Consider the following 15,734-nt stretch of genomic DNA (forward strand, 5'->3'; position numbering starts at 1 on the left):
GTAAAATGTATATGAAAACTTTCCTCTTTTCAGAGTCTGGGGCACACCACGGGACCCAGAGTTAAGTCCCCGCCCACCCACATGCTCCTCAAAATCGCGTGAGACCCAGACCCGGCCTCCCCCCCCTCATTGGGATAGATTCAGACCTGGCTAGTCCCACCCTTGTCAAGCCCTGCCAGGCAGGGAATGTAGCCTCAGGTCCCCTGGCCCGGTGCCAGGATGGGGGGCATGGCCTGAGGTCCCCCAGCCCAGACCGGGGTGGGGGGCATGGCCTGAGTTCCCCTGTCAAGTCCCGCCAGGCAGGGGGGGCACAGCCTCAGGTCCCCCGGCCTGGCACCGGGAGGGAGGAACAACCTCAAGTCCCCTGTCAACCCCATCGGCAAGGGGGTGCAGCCTCAGGTCCCCCCTGGGTGGGGGGCGCAGCCTGAGTTCCCCTGACCCAGCACTGGGGGTGTACCTTGAGGTCCTCTATCAAGCCCTGCCAGGCAGGGGGGCACAGCCTCAGGTTCCCTGGCTCAGTGCTGGGGCAGAGGGTGTGGCCTGAGGTCCCCCGGCCTGGTGCCGGGGTGGGGGGCATGGCCTGAAGTCCCCTGTCAAGCCCCACCTGGTGGGGGGCATGGCCTGAGGTCCCCCGGCCTGGCGCTGGGGCCGGGGGAGCAGCCTGAGGTCCCCTGTCAAGCCCCACGGGGGTGGGGGAGGGCGTAGCCTCAGGTCCCTGCTGATTGCTTGTTAAGGCTCCTTATGGGAACTTGGCCTCAGCTGTGGGTGCAGCCATCTTTGTGATGGAGTGATGGTTAATTAGCATATCCCCTCTTTATTAGATAGGATAGCTTTGCAGAGTAAAGTAATCTTGGTTGTAGGTCCTTGCTTTTCATTACTTTGAATATTTCTTCCACTCCCTTATGACCTGCAAAGTTTCTGTTGAGAAATCAGCTGACAGTCATATGGGAGCTACCTTGTAGGTAACTAACGGCTTTTCTCTTGCTGCTTTTAAGATTCTCCGTTTGTCGCCGAAACCGGTTTGGCTCAGTGGATAGAGTGTCGGCCTGTGGACTGAAGGGTCCCAGGTTCGATTCCGGTCAAGGGCATGTACCTTGGTTGCGGGCACATCCCCAGTGGGAGGTGTGCAGGAGGCAGCTGATCGATGTTTCTCTCTCATCGATGTTTCTAGCTCTCTATCCCTCTCCCTTCCTCTCTAAAATATCAATAAAATATATTAAAAAAAAAAGATTCTCTGTTTGTCTTTAACCTTTTGCATTTTAATTATAATGTGTCCTGGTGTGGGCCTTTTTGGGTTCATCTTCTTTGGGACTCTCTGCACTTCCTGGACTTGCATGTCTCTTTCCTTCACCAAGTTATGGAAGTTTTCTGTCATTACTTTTTCCAAATAAGTTTTGAATTTCTTGCTCTCTTTCTTTTCCTTCCGGTACCCCCAAAATGTGAATATTGGTAGACTTGAAGTTGTCCCAGAGGTTTCTTACACTATCTTCATTTTTGGGGGGTTCCTTTTCTTTTCTTTTATTTTCTTTTTCAGTTCTGATTGGGTGTTTTGTGCTTCCTTATATTCCAAATCGCTGATTTGATTCTCTGCTTCATCTGTTTTACTGTTGATTCCCTGTAAGTTATTCTTTATTTCAGTTAGTGTAGCCTTCATTTCTAACTAGTTCTTTTTTTTCTTTTTTATGTTGTGGAGGTCCTCTCTTAAGTTCCTTGAACATCCTTATAACCAGTGTTTTGAACTCTGCATCTAGTAGATTGCTTATCTCCATTTTGTTTAGTTCTTTTTCTGGAGTTTAATTCTGTTGTTTCATTTGGGCCATGTTTCTTTGTCTCCTCAGGTATTCCTCCTGATTTTTATCCCTGTGTTTGTTTCTGTGTATTAGATAGAGCTGCTGTGTCTCCCAGGCTTGGTAGAGTGGCCTAATGTAGTAGATCTCCTGTAGGGTCAAGTGGCATAGCCTCCCCAATCACCCCAGCTGGGCATTCGAGGTGTACCCCCCCACCTCCACCCCATATGAGCTGTACACCCTCCTGTTTTAAGTTGAGTTTTGATTGCTGTTAGCACATCAATGGGAGGGATTGACCCAGAACAATCTGATGCAAAGATTGGCCATGACCACTGACCACCAACCTCTATCCACCTTGGAGGATCAACTGCAGGGACCCACCACATAGAGCATGGCTTACTTCAGCAGGGCTCTGGGACCCACTAAGTCCACCCCTGAGTGCTTCACTTATGGAGGTGGTTGGGTGCTGGTTCTTCAATATGGTCTGAAGCTGTCTACTGGGTGTGCTTGCTCTGGGGCCTTCTGGAAGGTGCAGGCTACGTTCAGCCACTACCTGTGTTCTGCCTGGGTCCACTAGGTTAAAAACTACAAAGCAATCTGTAGATGGCTGCTTCTTGTGCTGGACTTGGAGATGTCCAGGGGAGGCCACACTGTGAATCAAGGCTGGCTACTACTAGTGTTCAGCCTAGGGCCATTTAGCTAAAGGTATGGGACTTGCTGAGGTCAAATGCTGCTTGTTCGAGAGATTTTATGAAAATCTGAAGCATGAGCCAAGGCAAGCCATTCCTATTATAAAGCCACTGGAAACAGCTTGGGTGGGCCCAAAAGTTGGGTGGGGCGGGGTCTCAGGGAATCAGCAGGTTGGGCCAAACAGTGTGAACCAAGTCGATGGAGTCTCAGATATGGCACCTGTCTGCTGGCTCTATGGGGCAAAGGGGCTCATCAAAGGAACAATGGCTTCTGCCAGTACTTCTCTCTGGGAGAAAGTTGCCCCTCTAGATCTCGCCCAGATGCCAAACAGTTCAGTCCCTCCCATATGCCATATGTCTCTGGTGCCTTTCAAGCTGCTGTCCCTGTGCTGGAACTCAGAGGGAGTGAGTCTGAGTAACTCTGTGTGTGGGCCCTTTCAAAGGAACTGCCTGATGCTCAGCAGCGTCAGCCTTCCTCAGCCTCACTTTCCACTGGTGTTTACATCCAGAAGTTATGGGGACTTCTCTTCCTGGGACTGGAACTCTGGGATGTGGGGGCCTGGTGTGGCACTGGGACCCCTTGCTCATCAGGAGAATCTTCATAGCCTAGGTCAGCGGTCGGCAAACTTATTAGTCAACAGCCAAATATCAACAGTACAACGATTGAAATTTCTTTTGAGAGCCAAATTTTTTAAACTTCTTCTAATGCTACTTCTTCAAAATAGACTCGCCCTGGCTGTGGTATTTTGTGGAAGAGCCACACTCAAGGGGCCAAAGAGCCGCATGTGGCTCGCGAGTCGCGGTTTGACGACCACTGGCCTAGGTATTCCTCCTGATTTTTATCCATCACACATGGGTTTGGGACTAGCCCATTCTGCAACTCTGCCCTTCCTACCAGTCTCAATATGGCTTCTTCATTAATTTTGTAGTTGTAAGACTTCCATTCAGCTTGATTTAAGAGGGTTCTGAATGATAGTTGTTCTGTAGTTTTGTTATAATTTTAATGTAGTTGTGGGAGGATGTGAGCATCATGTTTACCTATGCCACCATTTTGACAGAAGTCTCAGGAGGTAAGATTTTTGATGGTCAGTACAGCTTGTAGAGTATTGAAAGATGTGTTGTTTTTTTAAAGCATATTATCTGAGACTTTTCCAAGTGGTAATTAGCATAAAGGACATTGCTTCTCTGGGGAAAATGCCTTCCTAGATCTTGAACAAGTTTGAAGCAAATTTTTCTAATAAAATCAAGTCCATACTTGGAACTTAGCTCTATCAAATGATAGTTTCTTTGAGGATCAAGGCTCTTTCCTACTTCTTTTATGCATCTTACCATCTATATGGTGCCTTGACTATAATAAGCTTTCATATTTGGTGAATTAAATTGGCTAGAACTCAGTTTACATTAAGAAAAATGTTGCAAAGAGCAAGCAATATTAAATTATTTCACAGGAAAGCTTAAAATTTTTCTATCGTGAGATTTCTGTGGACAAGCAAAAATTATTTTTTTTACAAAAGTGAAAACATTAACTTACCTTTTGATGTATTAATCTTGACCATGCATGTAGTATCCTAAGAGCAATGAAGATGCTAATAAATTCTAAATGCTCTGAACAAACAAACAAAAAAGAATTGGTGTGGGCAAGTAGATATAATAAAAGGATAACACTATTCTTTTCATTGTGAGTTTGCTAAGAAAAGCTGAGTATTATGTTTAATTTGCAAGTATGACCAGTTTTCTTATTTATTTATTCAGAAGCAGCATTTATTTTTTTTAAATATATTTTCATTGATCTCAGAGAGGAAGAGAGAGAGACAGAAACATTAGAAACATCAGTGATGAGAGAGAATCACGGATTGGCTGCCTACTGCACGCCCCCTGCTGGGGATTGAGCCCACAACCCAGGTATGTGCCCTTCACTGGAATCGAACCTGGGACCCTTCAGTCCGCAGGCTGATGCTCTATCCACTGAGCCAAACCAGGTAGGGCCAGAAACAGCATTTAAACGAGGACTTTATTTCCCCATGTTTGTTTCTGGAAAATAACATTTTAAAAGTGTGTTTAATTAGGACTTCCCAAGATTGTTCCTTCCTATTTCCATTGCATTAGGCATTTATTCATTCGGTCAATAAATACTTTCAGGCATCTAATAACATCTTAGTGGAGGAGATAGACATTAATCAAATAATCACACAAATAAATGTAAATTTTTAGCTATGGTAAGTATCGTGAATAAAAGTTACATATAAAGCATATATAAAATCTGTGTAACACTACATAAAAGTACATGTAGACTTGAAGCAATGATTGGTCCTGCAAATAAAAGTAAGATGACTATCATCTTACTTTTATTTGCAGGGAGTTTGGAGAAAGCTTCCCTTATGTAATGGGAATTGAGCTGAGTGCCGAAAGATGAGTAGGAATTAATTAGGTAATCAGGTGTGGGAGAGGGTTTCATGCAGAATTAACATGTGCAAAAAAACTGTGGCTGCAGGGAGCATTGTTCCTATTAGGTCCTGAAGGAAGACCAGGATTGTTGGGTTGGAGGGAGTAAGAGGGAGATAGTAGGTGAGAATGGAGAGGTAGCATGGGTCAGATATCAAGATCAGATATTAGAACCTTGTAGACTTCAGTAAGGATAGTTGTCTTTATCCCAGAGCAATGAAGAAACATTAAAATACAGAGGTCCACCTGGCCAGTGTGGCTCAGTTGGTTGGGTGTCATCCCGTGCACCAAAAGTTTCCAGACTTGATCCCTGGTAGGGGGCATTGCAGAAGGTAGCTGATCAATGTCTCACTCTCACATGCATGTCTCTCTCTCTCTCTCTCTCTTTCTTTCTCACCCTCCCTCTCTCTCTAAAAATAAAAAAATAAATTAAATAAAATACAGAGGACCGAGATCTAAATTCTAGAAAGTTATGCATCCCACTCCTACAGATATCTTTTACTGGGTATTTATGTCATATTCATTTCAGTGTTGTTTTACTACAACTTACTGTCCTTTTTTAACACCCCCCCCCCCAAAAAAAAAAAACCACCTGTATTGTGGGCTGAAATCAATCACAAGATCATCTGGCATTCTAGTGTTCACAAGAGTCATATAGCACAATGAGGCAATGTTTAATGAGGAATTTTAAAAGTATTTAAAAGAGGCCTCACAGACTACAGGGTAATTGATAAATTTGTTTTAATTCATGTGAAGTCAAGGAAAGTATGTTATATGTGTCCAGAAAAGTTTGCATCAGAGAAAATGGTGAGAGTGTTAAAGTTTAATTTTTCTTTTATAAAAGTAAATGTGATACATATTTTTATCATATACCTATTGTTTGTGCTCTGCTGTGCTGTTAGGTGCTATACATACACTTGGTAATTAATACTTAAGTATTTTTGTTAAGTAGGTATCATTAGTAGAAGTAGATATTATAGTTGTTATTTTATAGCTGAGGAAACCAAACTAGGGATCTACAATTCAAGGTCAGCTCTGACTTCAAAGTTCAAAGTAATCCTACGCTTTCACACTATTTACTATAATTTACAGGTTGCAGTTTCTTCAAAAGTGATACAGAATTCTGGGGAGATTCCTGAGATGTCAGTCAGTCACCAAAAGGAAGTCACAGTGGAGGACATGGAAATTCCAGAGATTGTGTCAACTCATTCTCCTGCTGGCATTTCTTGGAGTTGTGGAGCATCTTGGGAGGACTGCAAAACACATGACACAGAGCAAGACTTGGAGTGCTTACAACCTCTAGAAGAGGAGTGCTTACAACCTCTAGAAGAGGATATGGCTTTAAATGAAGTCTTACAGAAATTAAAACATACTAACAAAAAACAGCAAACTGTGATCCAGAACTTGCAGTGTGCTAACATGTATTTAGAGAAGAAGGTTAAAGAACTACAGGTGAATACTAACAAGCAACAAGTGTTCGTTGGCATCATAAATAAGCTAAAGGAGAATATCGAAGCATTAATTGAAGACAAATACAGAGTAATGCTAGAGAAGAATGAAAATGACAAGACTTTGCAGAATTTGCATGACGTTTTAACTAACACCCAAAAACGTCTTCAGGAATCTAGGAAAGAAAAGGAAACCTTACAGGTAGAGCTTAAGAGGATCAAGGGAAATTATGTTTGTCTACAGGAAAGGTATATAACTGAAATGCAAGAAAAAAACAAAATTGTTAGTCAGTACACAGAGGTGAGCAAAGCCTTAAGCAAGAAAAAAGAAGAGGTGGAGAGGCTGCAGCAACTCAAAGGAGAATTGGAAAATGCCACCACTTCTGCTTTGGACTTATTGAAAAGGGAAAAAGAGACCCGAGAACAGGAGTTCCTGTCTTTACAGGAAGAATTTCAGAAACATGAAAAGGAAAACTTGGAAGAAAGACAGAAACTGAAATGTAGACTTGAGAAACTGGTAGCTCAATTTAAAAATGTACAATTCATATCTGAAAGTGAAAGGGCTAAGAATACAAAACTTCAGCAGCAAATCAACGAAGTAAAAAATGAAAATGCAAAACTTCAGCAGCAGGTAGCAAGGAGTGAGGAACAAAATTGTGTTCCTAAATTTGAGATAGCTCAGTTAAAGGAGCACTTGGAGGCAGTAATGAAGTCAGATATCACAAAGGTATTGTCACAAAATCAAAATCTCTAAGGCAGAATTTCAGGAGTTTGTAATAGTCCGGTGATGCATGTTTTTTGCAGAATTACTAACCAAAAAAGAGAGACAGAATGGAAAATGCACCAGATTTGGAAAAGTTTCCTTGGTTCTTGGGTACTCGCATTAAAGAGCCACCATTTCTGGCCTCTTGTTATTATTTTGGTAAATATGAAAATTAATGTGGTAATTTTTGTGGGTACCTCTGACCAATCATCTGAAGAATCCTTTGAGAAAGGATTTTTCTAATGGGGATTTCAATCTTTTCATACCATGTCTGCCTATTCTATCTAATAAAAGAGTAATATGCAAATTGGCAGTCACTCTAACACACAAGATGGCCGCCCCCATGTGGTCAAAGATGGCTGCCCCCATGTGGACACAAGATGGCCACCACAAAATGGCCGGCAGGGGTGGGCAGTTGTGGGCAATCAGGCCAGCAGGGGAGGGCAGTTAGGCGTGACCAGGCCTGAAAGGGAGGGCAGTTGGGGGCGACTAGGTCTGCAGGGGAGGGCAACTAGGGGTGGACCCAGTCTTGCAGGGGAGGGCAGTTGGAGGGAACCAGGCCTGCAGGGGAGGGTAGTTGGGGGCGACCAGGCCTGCAGGGGAGGGCAAGGGTGACCAGGCCTCCAGGAGAGGGTAGTTGGGGGCAACCAAGCTAGTCAGGAAGGGCAGTTAGGGGTGACCAGGCCGGCAGGGGAGGACTGTTAGGGACAACCAGGCCGGCAGGGGAATGCAGTTAGGGGCAATCGGGCCAGGAGGGGAGCAGTTAGGCGTCAATCAGGCTGGCAGAGGAGTGGTTAGGGCAGCCATGGGCAAACTACGGCCCGTGGGCCGGATCCGGCTGTTCTATCCGGTTCTCTTGCTCTCCCCTCCGCTCCTTTACTTTGAATTTATATTAGTTCACACAAACACTCCATCCATGCTTTTGTTCCGGCCCTCCGGTCCAGTTTAAGAACCCATTGTGGCCCTCGAGTCAAAAAGTTTGCCCACCCCTGGGTTAGGGGGTGATCAGGCTGGCAGGCAGAAGCAGTTAGGGGCAATCAGGCAGGCAGGCGAGTGGTTGAGAGCCAGCAGTCCTGAATTGTGAGAGGGATGTCCGATGGCCCTCGAGGGGTCCCAGATTGGAGAGGGTGCAGGCTGGGCTGAGGGACACACCTACACACACACACCCCCATGCATGAATTTCGTTCACTGGGCCTCTAGTTCAACAATAAAAGTAAATAATATAATTGCATATTTAGTTTACATGGTAAAACCTATATTTTATCACATTAATTTTGTAGAATTATAAACATTTTAGTGAGATATAATTGATACATAACATTAGTTCAGGTGTACAACATAATGATTCGATATTTGTATACATTGCAAAATGATCACAATAAGTTCAGTTAATATCAGTTAAAAACAGCATGGGCGCCTCACATCAATATTTTTGGAGGGGCTGTAATTTGGTATTCTTTGCTATTCAAATGGATTTTTTGACAGTCAAGAACCTGGAAGCATGTCCTGGAAGTGATCATTTCACAAGACAGAGCACACCTATTTCAGTTTTGTAGGCCTACCTTAAAATATTTATAATAACGATCTTACTAACTCTGACTACTTAGAAAGAAGGCTAATCTGAACGAGAAGCATGTTTAAGTTTATATTTGTTATAATAACTTGAACTGAGCTGATATGTTGCCTTGAAGATGTCCTTTGTGGACATTACATAGTGTTTGCAAGTAAATAATTCTATATTTTTAATGATTCTTAGGAAGACATTTTCTCTGTTTAAAAAATTTTCTCTATGATCTTTTCTCCAGAAAGAAGTAAGGATCATCTAAGCCAGTGGTTCTCAAACTTCAGTATTCATCAACATCAGCTGTGAAAATGCAGATTGTTGGGGCCCACCCCAGAGTTTCTAATTCAGTGGGTGTGATGGGGCCTGAGAATATGCATTTATAATGAGATCTTAGGTCTCACTGATGCTGCTGGTCCAGGGATCACACTTTGAGAACCACTAACTTAAGCAAAGATGACCTTAAGTTTAGCTGCTAATCAAATCATGACAAATTTTAAATTGGTAAACTCTGAATGAATTAGTGTAACTGTACAGAAGTTTATCACAGCATGATTTTTCCCTTGAGCTTTCATTTTAAAAACAGTAATTTTTTTTGTTTTATCTTGACTGATCAATTTCTTTAATATCCTCAAATCATTCTTACTCTCCCTTTAGTTTGCTTTTTATTAACTCTAGGTCCATCTTCTCAAAGTGTGAAACTCTAGGTCCATCTTCTCAAAGTGTGAAACTCTAGGTCTGGGTGTATCTGTGAGTTCAGAAATATTTTCATAGTAATCTTAAAAAAAAAGTTGTTATTGCCTTGTTCACTCTCATTCCTTCACAAGTATACAGTGGAGATTTCCAGAAACTAAATGACATGTGATGTAATTGTTTCCATGGCTGACACAATGTGTGAAGCAAATACAAGAATCCAGCTGTCTTCCATTAAGCCAGCATTAAAAGTATTTGTAAAAAAATGTAACAGACTCAATCTTTTCACTAATTTTTGTTTTGGTAAATGTGGTAATTAAAATAATTGTTATTTATATTAGCACAATAGATTTACTGTTATTTATATTAGCACAATAGATTTATTATTTAAAAATATTTTAAAATGTTCTCACCTTTAATTTCTAATATGATAAATATTGATAGATATAACCTACATAAACAAAATGTTTTTGGGGTCCTTAATCATTTTTAAGATTGGTTAAGGGGTCCTGAAAATCAAAAAGTTTGAAAACCACATTCAGAGGTTTTAGGAGTGGTATTTTATTCAGCATTTTACTTTTAAAGTAATCCAGGTTCTTTGTCTTTATTGTGACAAATCTGAATTGTGTACACGTAGGATGCGAAGATGATACATTCTAATTGCTCACCTTGTGAAGAAGAGAGCCCAAATCCCCCAGATGTGAAAACGACTTCTCAGCCGACTTTCAAAATTCACTATCTTCTGGCTCTGATGGCAAGACTTCTCACATGCCAGGTAATTTTTTTTAATACATATTTTTTATTGGGTGGGAAGGAAAATACAGAGGTTAGACAAAAGAGGCAATGTGAAGTGACAGAATTAAGTTATGAAAGAAAATAATGGAAGACAGAATAGAGACCCTTCAATCAACCAATCAGCCTTTCCTTCCTCCTACTGCTTCTTTCTGTTTATCTTTCGTCAATATCTAATTCCCACAAGCCTATAGTATAGTAACATTAGAACTTCTCATGTTTCAGGAAAGCTCTTTCAGAACAGTAGTTTTATGCTCTGGGTCAGCCTGCTCCTAGAGATTAGTGATTGTTCACATTAATTAGATGTTTACCCAATCTAAAAATATAGTTTGGGGGCAAGGGGAGGACAGTGTGGAACTGTGTCCATTAGTAGAATGAAAAATGAAGTTAGTGTAAGGTGAGTTTGAATTCTGACTTCACCACTTACTGGCTGTGTGACTTGGCCAAGTAACTTCACCTTTCTCAGCCTTAGTTTCCTCATGGTAAATAGGGGAAATGATACTTGCTGCTACCCTGGGAGCTTACAAGCACTACATTTAATGAGAGAATATACTAAAGGACGTGACACTTGATAGTTTCTCAAATTAGCTAGCTCTCTTTCTTCCACTTTCCTTCTATTATTATGCACTAGAGGCCCGGTGCACGAAATTTGTGCACAGGGGGGAGGGGAGGGCGTCCCTCAGCCTGGCCTGCACCCTCTCGCAATCCAGGACCCCTTGGAGGATGTCGGACATCCCTGGGGGATCGGGTCTAATCTGGCAGTCACACATCCCTCTCACAATCCGGGACCACTGGCTCCTAACCGCTCGCCTGCCTGCCTCATCACCCATATCCACTCTGCCTGCCTGCCTCATCACCCATAACCACTCATCTGCCTGCCTGTCTGATTGCCCCTAACCGCCTCTGCCTGCCTGCCTCATCACCCCTAACCCCTTGCCTGCCTGCCTGATTGCCCCAACCACTCTGCCTGCCTGCCTGCCTGATTGCCCCTAACCATTCGGCTGCCTGCCTGATCACCCCTAACCGCCTCTGCCTTGGCCCCCGCCGCTGCAGCTTCATCTGGAAGCATGTCTGGAATGACGTCTAGAAGGTCATTCGGCTGTCTGGTCTAATTAGCATATTACGCTTTTATTGTTATAGATTTCTTTGATCTTAAGTGCATTCATCTGAGCCAAAGTTTGGTGACATAGGTTTGTGATGTTTCTGATCCAACACAAGCCTTATTTCTATTTTGTTTTAGCTAAATTTGTTAAACACTAGCATTTATTTAATACTAGATACCAAGCTAAGCATTTTAGCCAGAGATCACAAAGTGGTGGCCCACAGATTATATCTACCTAAAGTTTTGTTTTTAAATATTGGAATTTGATTGTGGCACAGACTCTCCTTGGCTGTAAACCTTTTCTCCCCACCTTGCCCTTCAAACATTTGCTTACTCACTATATTTGCTTAGTTTTCTCCCATCTCGCTGGTGGCTGCTGTTCTTTCTCAGTCTTAATTTGCTAATTGCTTCTTCTCTACCAGACCTCTCAATAATGAAGTATAGATCTTTTTAGTAGATTCATTCTGTGCCAAACAAATACTATTTGCTTATTTTGTATCTCCCACCCCACTAGGACATACGCCTTCAAGATTAGAAACTTGGTATGCTATATGTCCTGTACCTAATACAGATTAAGCTCCTAATAGGCACTCAACAAATATTTGCTGACTTCCCATCTGTCTTTGGAGCCATTTAAGTTTACTGTTCCTGCTTTTCATGGCTTATCTCTTCCACCATTCTTTGTATTATCAGACTTTTTTTAAAACATGAAAAACAAACAAAGGTTTGGAATAGTTGAGTTTCTTGTCTAAAGTCTCACATACGATAAAGTGACAGAACTCAGGCAGAACACAAGGCATGCACTTGTGACCCTTAGGTTATTTTGGTACAAGTGCCTTCATTCTGGGTACCCTGGAAATATGGAGAAGTTCAGTATTGTTGAGGATGTCTGATTATTTTGGTTTTAGTTATAAAAATTTGTCTAAAATTTGGGTCTGTAAACTCACTAGGCTAAGAGGGGCTATATGTATGAATGCATGAGCATGTATAATTATTATAAATGAGTATTAATATCCCAATGATTATATAAATCTGTCCCAATAGCAATCTATATATGAGTGTAAATCTATATGAATATCTTATTGAATATCTTATTATGAGTAATTAAAGAATTGAGTTAAAAAAATTGAGTTCAATATTATTTTACCTCCTTTGATTTGGTCACTTATTTGGGGAGGGAGATTTGTTTCATTTGTGTTTTTTTCCTTCCTTCTTTTAGCTTTACTGAAAAAAATATTAATCTCGTTTCTCAAACTGTTGTCTTTAGGATATCAGCAATCCCGATGCTGAACATTTCAAAGAGAGTGAGAAAGTTAGTGATACAATGCTTCAAAAATTGAAGAACTTTCATCTTAAAAAGAAAAATTTAGATGAAGAGGTACTGTATGTATTCTTTATTCTAAAAATTGTATCACCCTGGCTGGGTAGCTCAATTGGTTAGAGTGTTGTCCCAATACACCAAAGTTGTAGGTTCAATACCCAGTCAGGGTACATACAAGATCAACCAATGAATGTATAAATAAGTGGAACAACAAATCTCTCTCTTTTCTATCTCTCCTTCCTCTCCCTCTCTCCCTCCCTCCTCTCTCTAAAATCAATCAATAAAATTTTAAATAATAATTAATAATAATAATAATAATAATAGTCCTGGCCAGGTGACTCAGTTGGTTGGAACCTTGTCCCCTACACCAAAAAGGTTACAAGTCGATTCTTGGTCAAAGCACATATCCTGATTGTGGGTTTGATCCCAGGTCTGGGTATATGCAGGAGACAATTGATCAATGTTTATCTCTCATCTCTCTCTCTCTTTCTCTCTGTCTCTCTCTAAAATCAATAAAAATATATCCTTGGGTGAGGATTAAAAAAAATAATAAAAATTGTACCATTTTTAGTGAAAAAGAAAAGTAAAAGGTAGCATAAAATATAAATGAATTCCTAAAAATTTGGATATGTTTTAAGAATGTTTTTGTGGACCAGATTAGCTTTCTATGGCCCCTACTAAAGAGATATATTGTTTGACATTGGACTTCTTTTATGATATGTCTGTATTAGACAGTCTCATTCATCTGCCAAAAAAAGTGGTATGATTATTTTCTCTCTTTTACATGGCATTACTGAGTCCTGAAAAATAGTGTATTTTGAAATTTCTATACTGATTTCAAACTTTATCACTCAAAATAATGTGTAAACTGAAATCAATAATTTTATTTCTCATGTGGGATAAGGGTAAAGAAAGAGGTTTCTGAAATTTCTTCAATTATTCTTTTCTTGGTGTAGTGCTACTAACATTGAAAAATAAAATTAAGAGAGTAAATTAAATAGAGAATGTGATAAGATGTTAACTTGTGCAGTTTTTAATCTGAGAGAAATACAAAAGTGGCAGATCTATCTGGCTCAAGGAATAAAAACACATTCAAATCTTGGATAGTGGGTCATAATAAATTTAGTCCTGTCCTATTAGGAAATTACTTCTCTGAACTGAAGCGGATAGAGAATTTGTTGCAGGTATTCTGGAGACTCAGTCTCCTGGACTCCTAGCTAACACGTAGAGAAAAGAATCAAGAAAGATGCACAGAAATTACTGGCCTCCACTTCTTTTTTAAATATATTTTTATTTCAGAGAGGAAGGGAGAGGGAGGTAGAAACACCAATGATGAGAGAGAATCACTGATCAGCTGCCTCCTCCACACCCCCCACCGGGGATCGAGCAGGAAATCTGGGCATGTGCCCTGACCAAGAATTAAACTGTGACCTCCTGGTTCCTAAGTTGGCACTCAACCATTGAGCCACACCAGTTGGATTGGCCTCCACTTCTTAAACCAGCCTTCAAAAATAAGCCCAGTTGAGGGTAAGAGCAGGATAGTACAAAAATACAATTTCATATATTTATGTTCTTTTCAAAAATTTCTGTGTAATTCCTGAAATATTGGCAGGTGAGTTTATATGATGTCTGTGATTTGATTCAGTGAAGGGGGCTGGAGAGGGAAGGAAGTGGTTGGGAACATTAATGATACAAGATTGGCCATTAGTTGTAAGTAGTTGAAGCTGGATGGTTCGTTAAAGATTTTCTCTATTTTTTTTTAAATGTTGGAAATCGTTCATAATAAAGTATTCTGTTTAGCACATTTTATTTCACTGATATTTGGAGAAGTTTGAATATTAAGATTTATTGTTGTTATACTGAAGGAACAAAAGAGCAAATAAGAAATTATTATAAATTGCATCTAGAAAGAGTTGGCTCATTTTTTTTCTTTAAAGAAGAATTTTAATAGCCTAACTGTAAAAAACAATGAAATATTAGGTTAAGCTCCCTGGAGATCCCAAACCCATCTTTAGGTTCGGTGATTCACTAGGACTCAAGGGCCTCAGCATACAGTATATTCACAGCTTTCATTACAGTGAGAGGATACAGAGCAAAATCGGCAAAGGGCAAAGGCACATAGGGCAAAGTCCACAGGAAACCAGATGCAAGCTTTCACGAGTCCTCTCCCCGTGTATTCTCACAGGATGTGCTTCATTCCCCCAGCAATGAGGTGTGACAATACATGTGAAATGTTGTCTACCAAGAAAGCCCATTTGAGACCTAGTGCCCAGCGTTTTTACTGGAGGTTCTTCCCATAGGCACCTTCTGCCTAGAACATACCAAAATTACAGACCCTCCAGATGGAAAGAGTTATTCAGCATAAATAAGCCCAGTTGAGGGTAAGAGCAGGATAACACATTCTTTGTTAGGCACAATGAGTCATTCATATCAGGGAATGATGGAACCCTCCCACAATCCAAGTTCCTGGGTACAGTCAGGGGCAGCTTGGCTAGCAGGCCTTTCTAAAGATAGCAGCCTCAGGCCTGCTGTGTGAACTCCTTTCTGAATAAGCTGTAAAAACTGTATCTTTTCAAGACCAGGGATTGGACTGTACATGGTATTATGTTTTTATTATAAACTAGAGGCCTGGTGCACGAAATTTGTGCACTGGAGAAGGGGGCGTCCCTCAGCCCAGCCTGTGCCCTCTTGCAGTCCGGGACCCCTCGCTCCTTACCACCCGCCTGCTTGCTGCACCTTACCACTCAGCTTGCTGCTCCTTAGCACTTCCACGGAGGCAGGAGAGGCTCCCGCCACCACCGCCGCTGCACTTGCCAGCTATGAGCCCGGCTTCTGGCTGAGCAGCACTCCCCCTGTGGGAGCGCACTGACCACCAGGGGGCAGCTCCTGCATTGAGCATCTGCCCCCTAGTGTTCAGTGCACATCATAGGGTCTGGTAGTTCTGCTGTTCATTCCATCATTCGGTCGATTTGCATATTAGGGTTTTATTATGTAGGACTAGAGGCCCAGTGCACGGATTTGTGCACATTGAAAGGAAATTAGGAGGATCCAAGATGGCGGCATAGGTAAAGATCTAAACTGCTGCCTCCCGCAACAATTTCAAAACTACAACTAAAAGACAAAACGTCTATCACCC

At 41.5% G+C, this 15,734-nt stretch overlaps 1 protein-coding gene across 1 annotated transcript in view; it reads left to right on the forward strand.

The window, feature by feature from the left end:
• CAGE1 (cancer antigen 1) overlaps positions 1-15,734 on the forward strand; it is a 69,174-nt gene that overhangs the window by 7,521 nt on the left and 45,919 nt on the right. The window contains exons 5-7 of the mRNA XM_080657702.1: positions 6,011-7,093; positions 10,021-10,158; positions 12,545-12,655. Coding sequence (XP_080513828.1) covers positions 6,011-7,093; positions 10,021-10,158; positions 12,545-12,655 — 1,332 coding nt within the window. The remainder of the gene's footprint in view (positions 1-6,010; positions 7,094-10,020; positions 10,159-12,544; positions 12,656-15,734) is intronic.

This window comes from Plecotus auritus (assembly GCF_963455305.1).
Source record: "Plecotus auritus genome assembly, chromosome: 2".
NCBI classification, from domain to species: Eukaryota; Metazoa; Chordata; class Mammalia; order Chiroptera; family Vespertilionidae; genus Plecotus; species Plecotus auritus.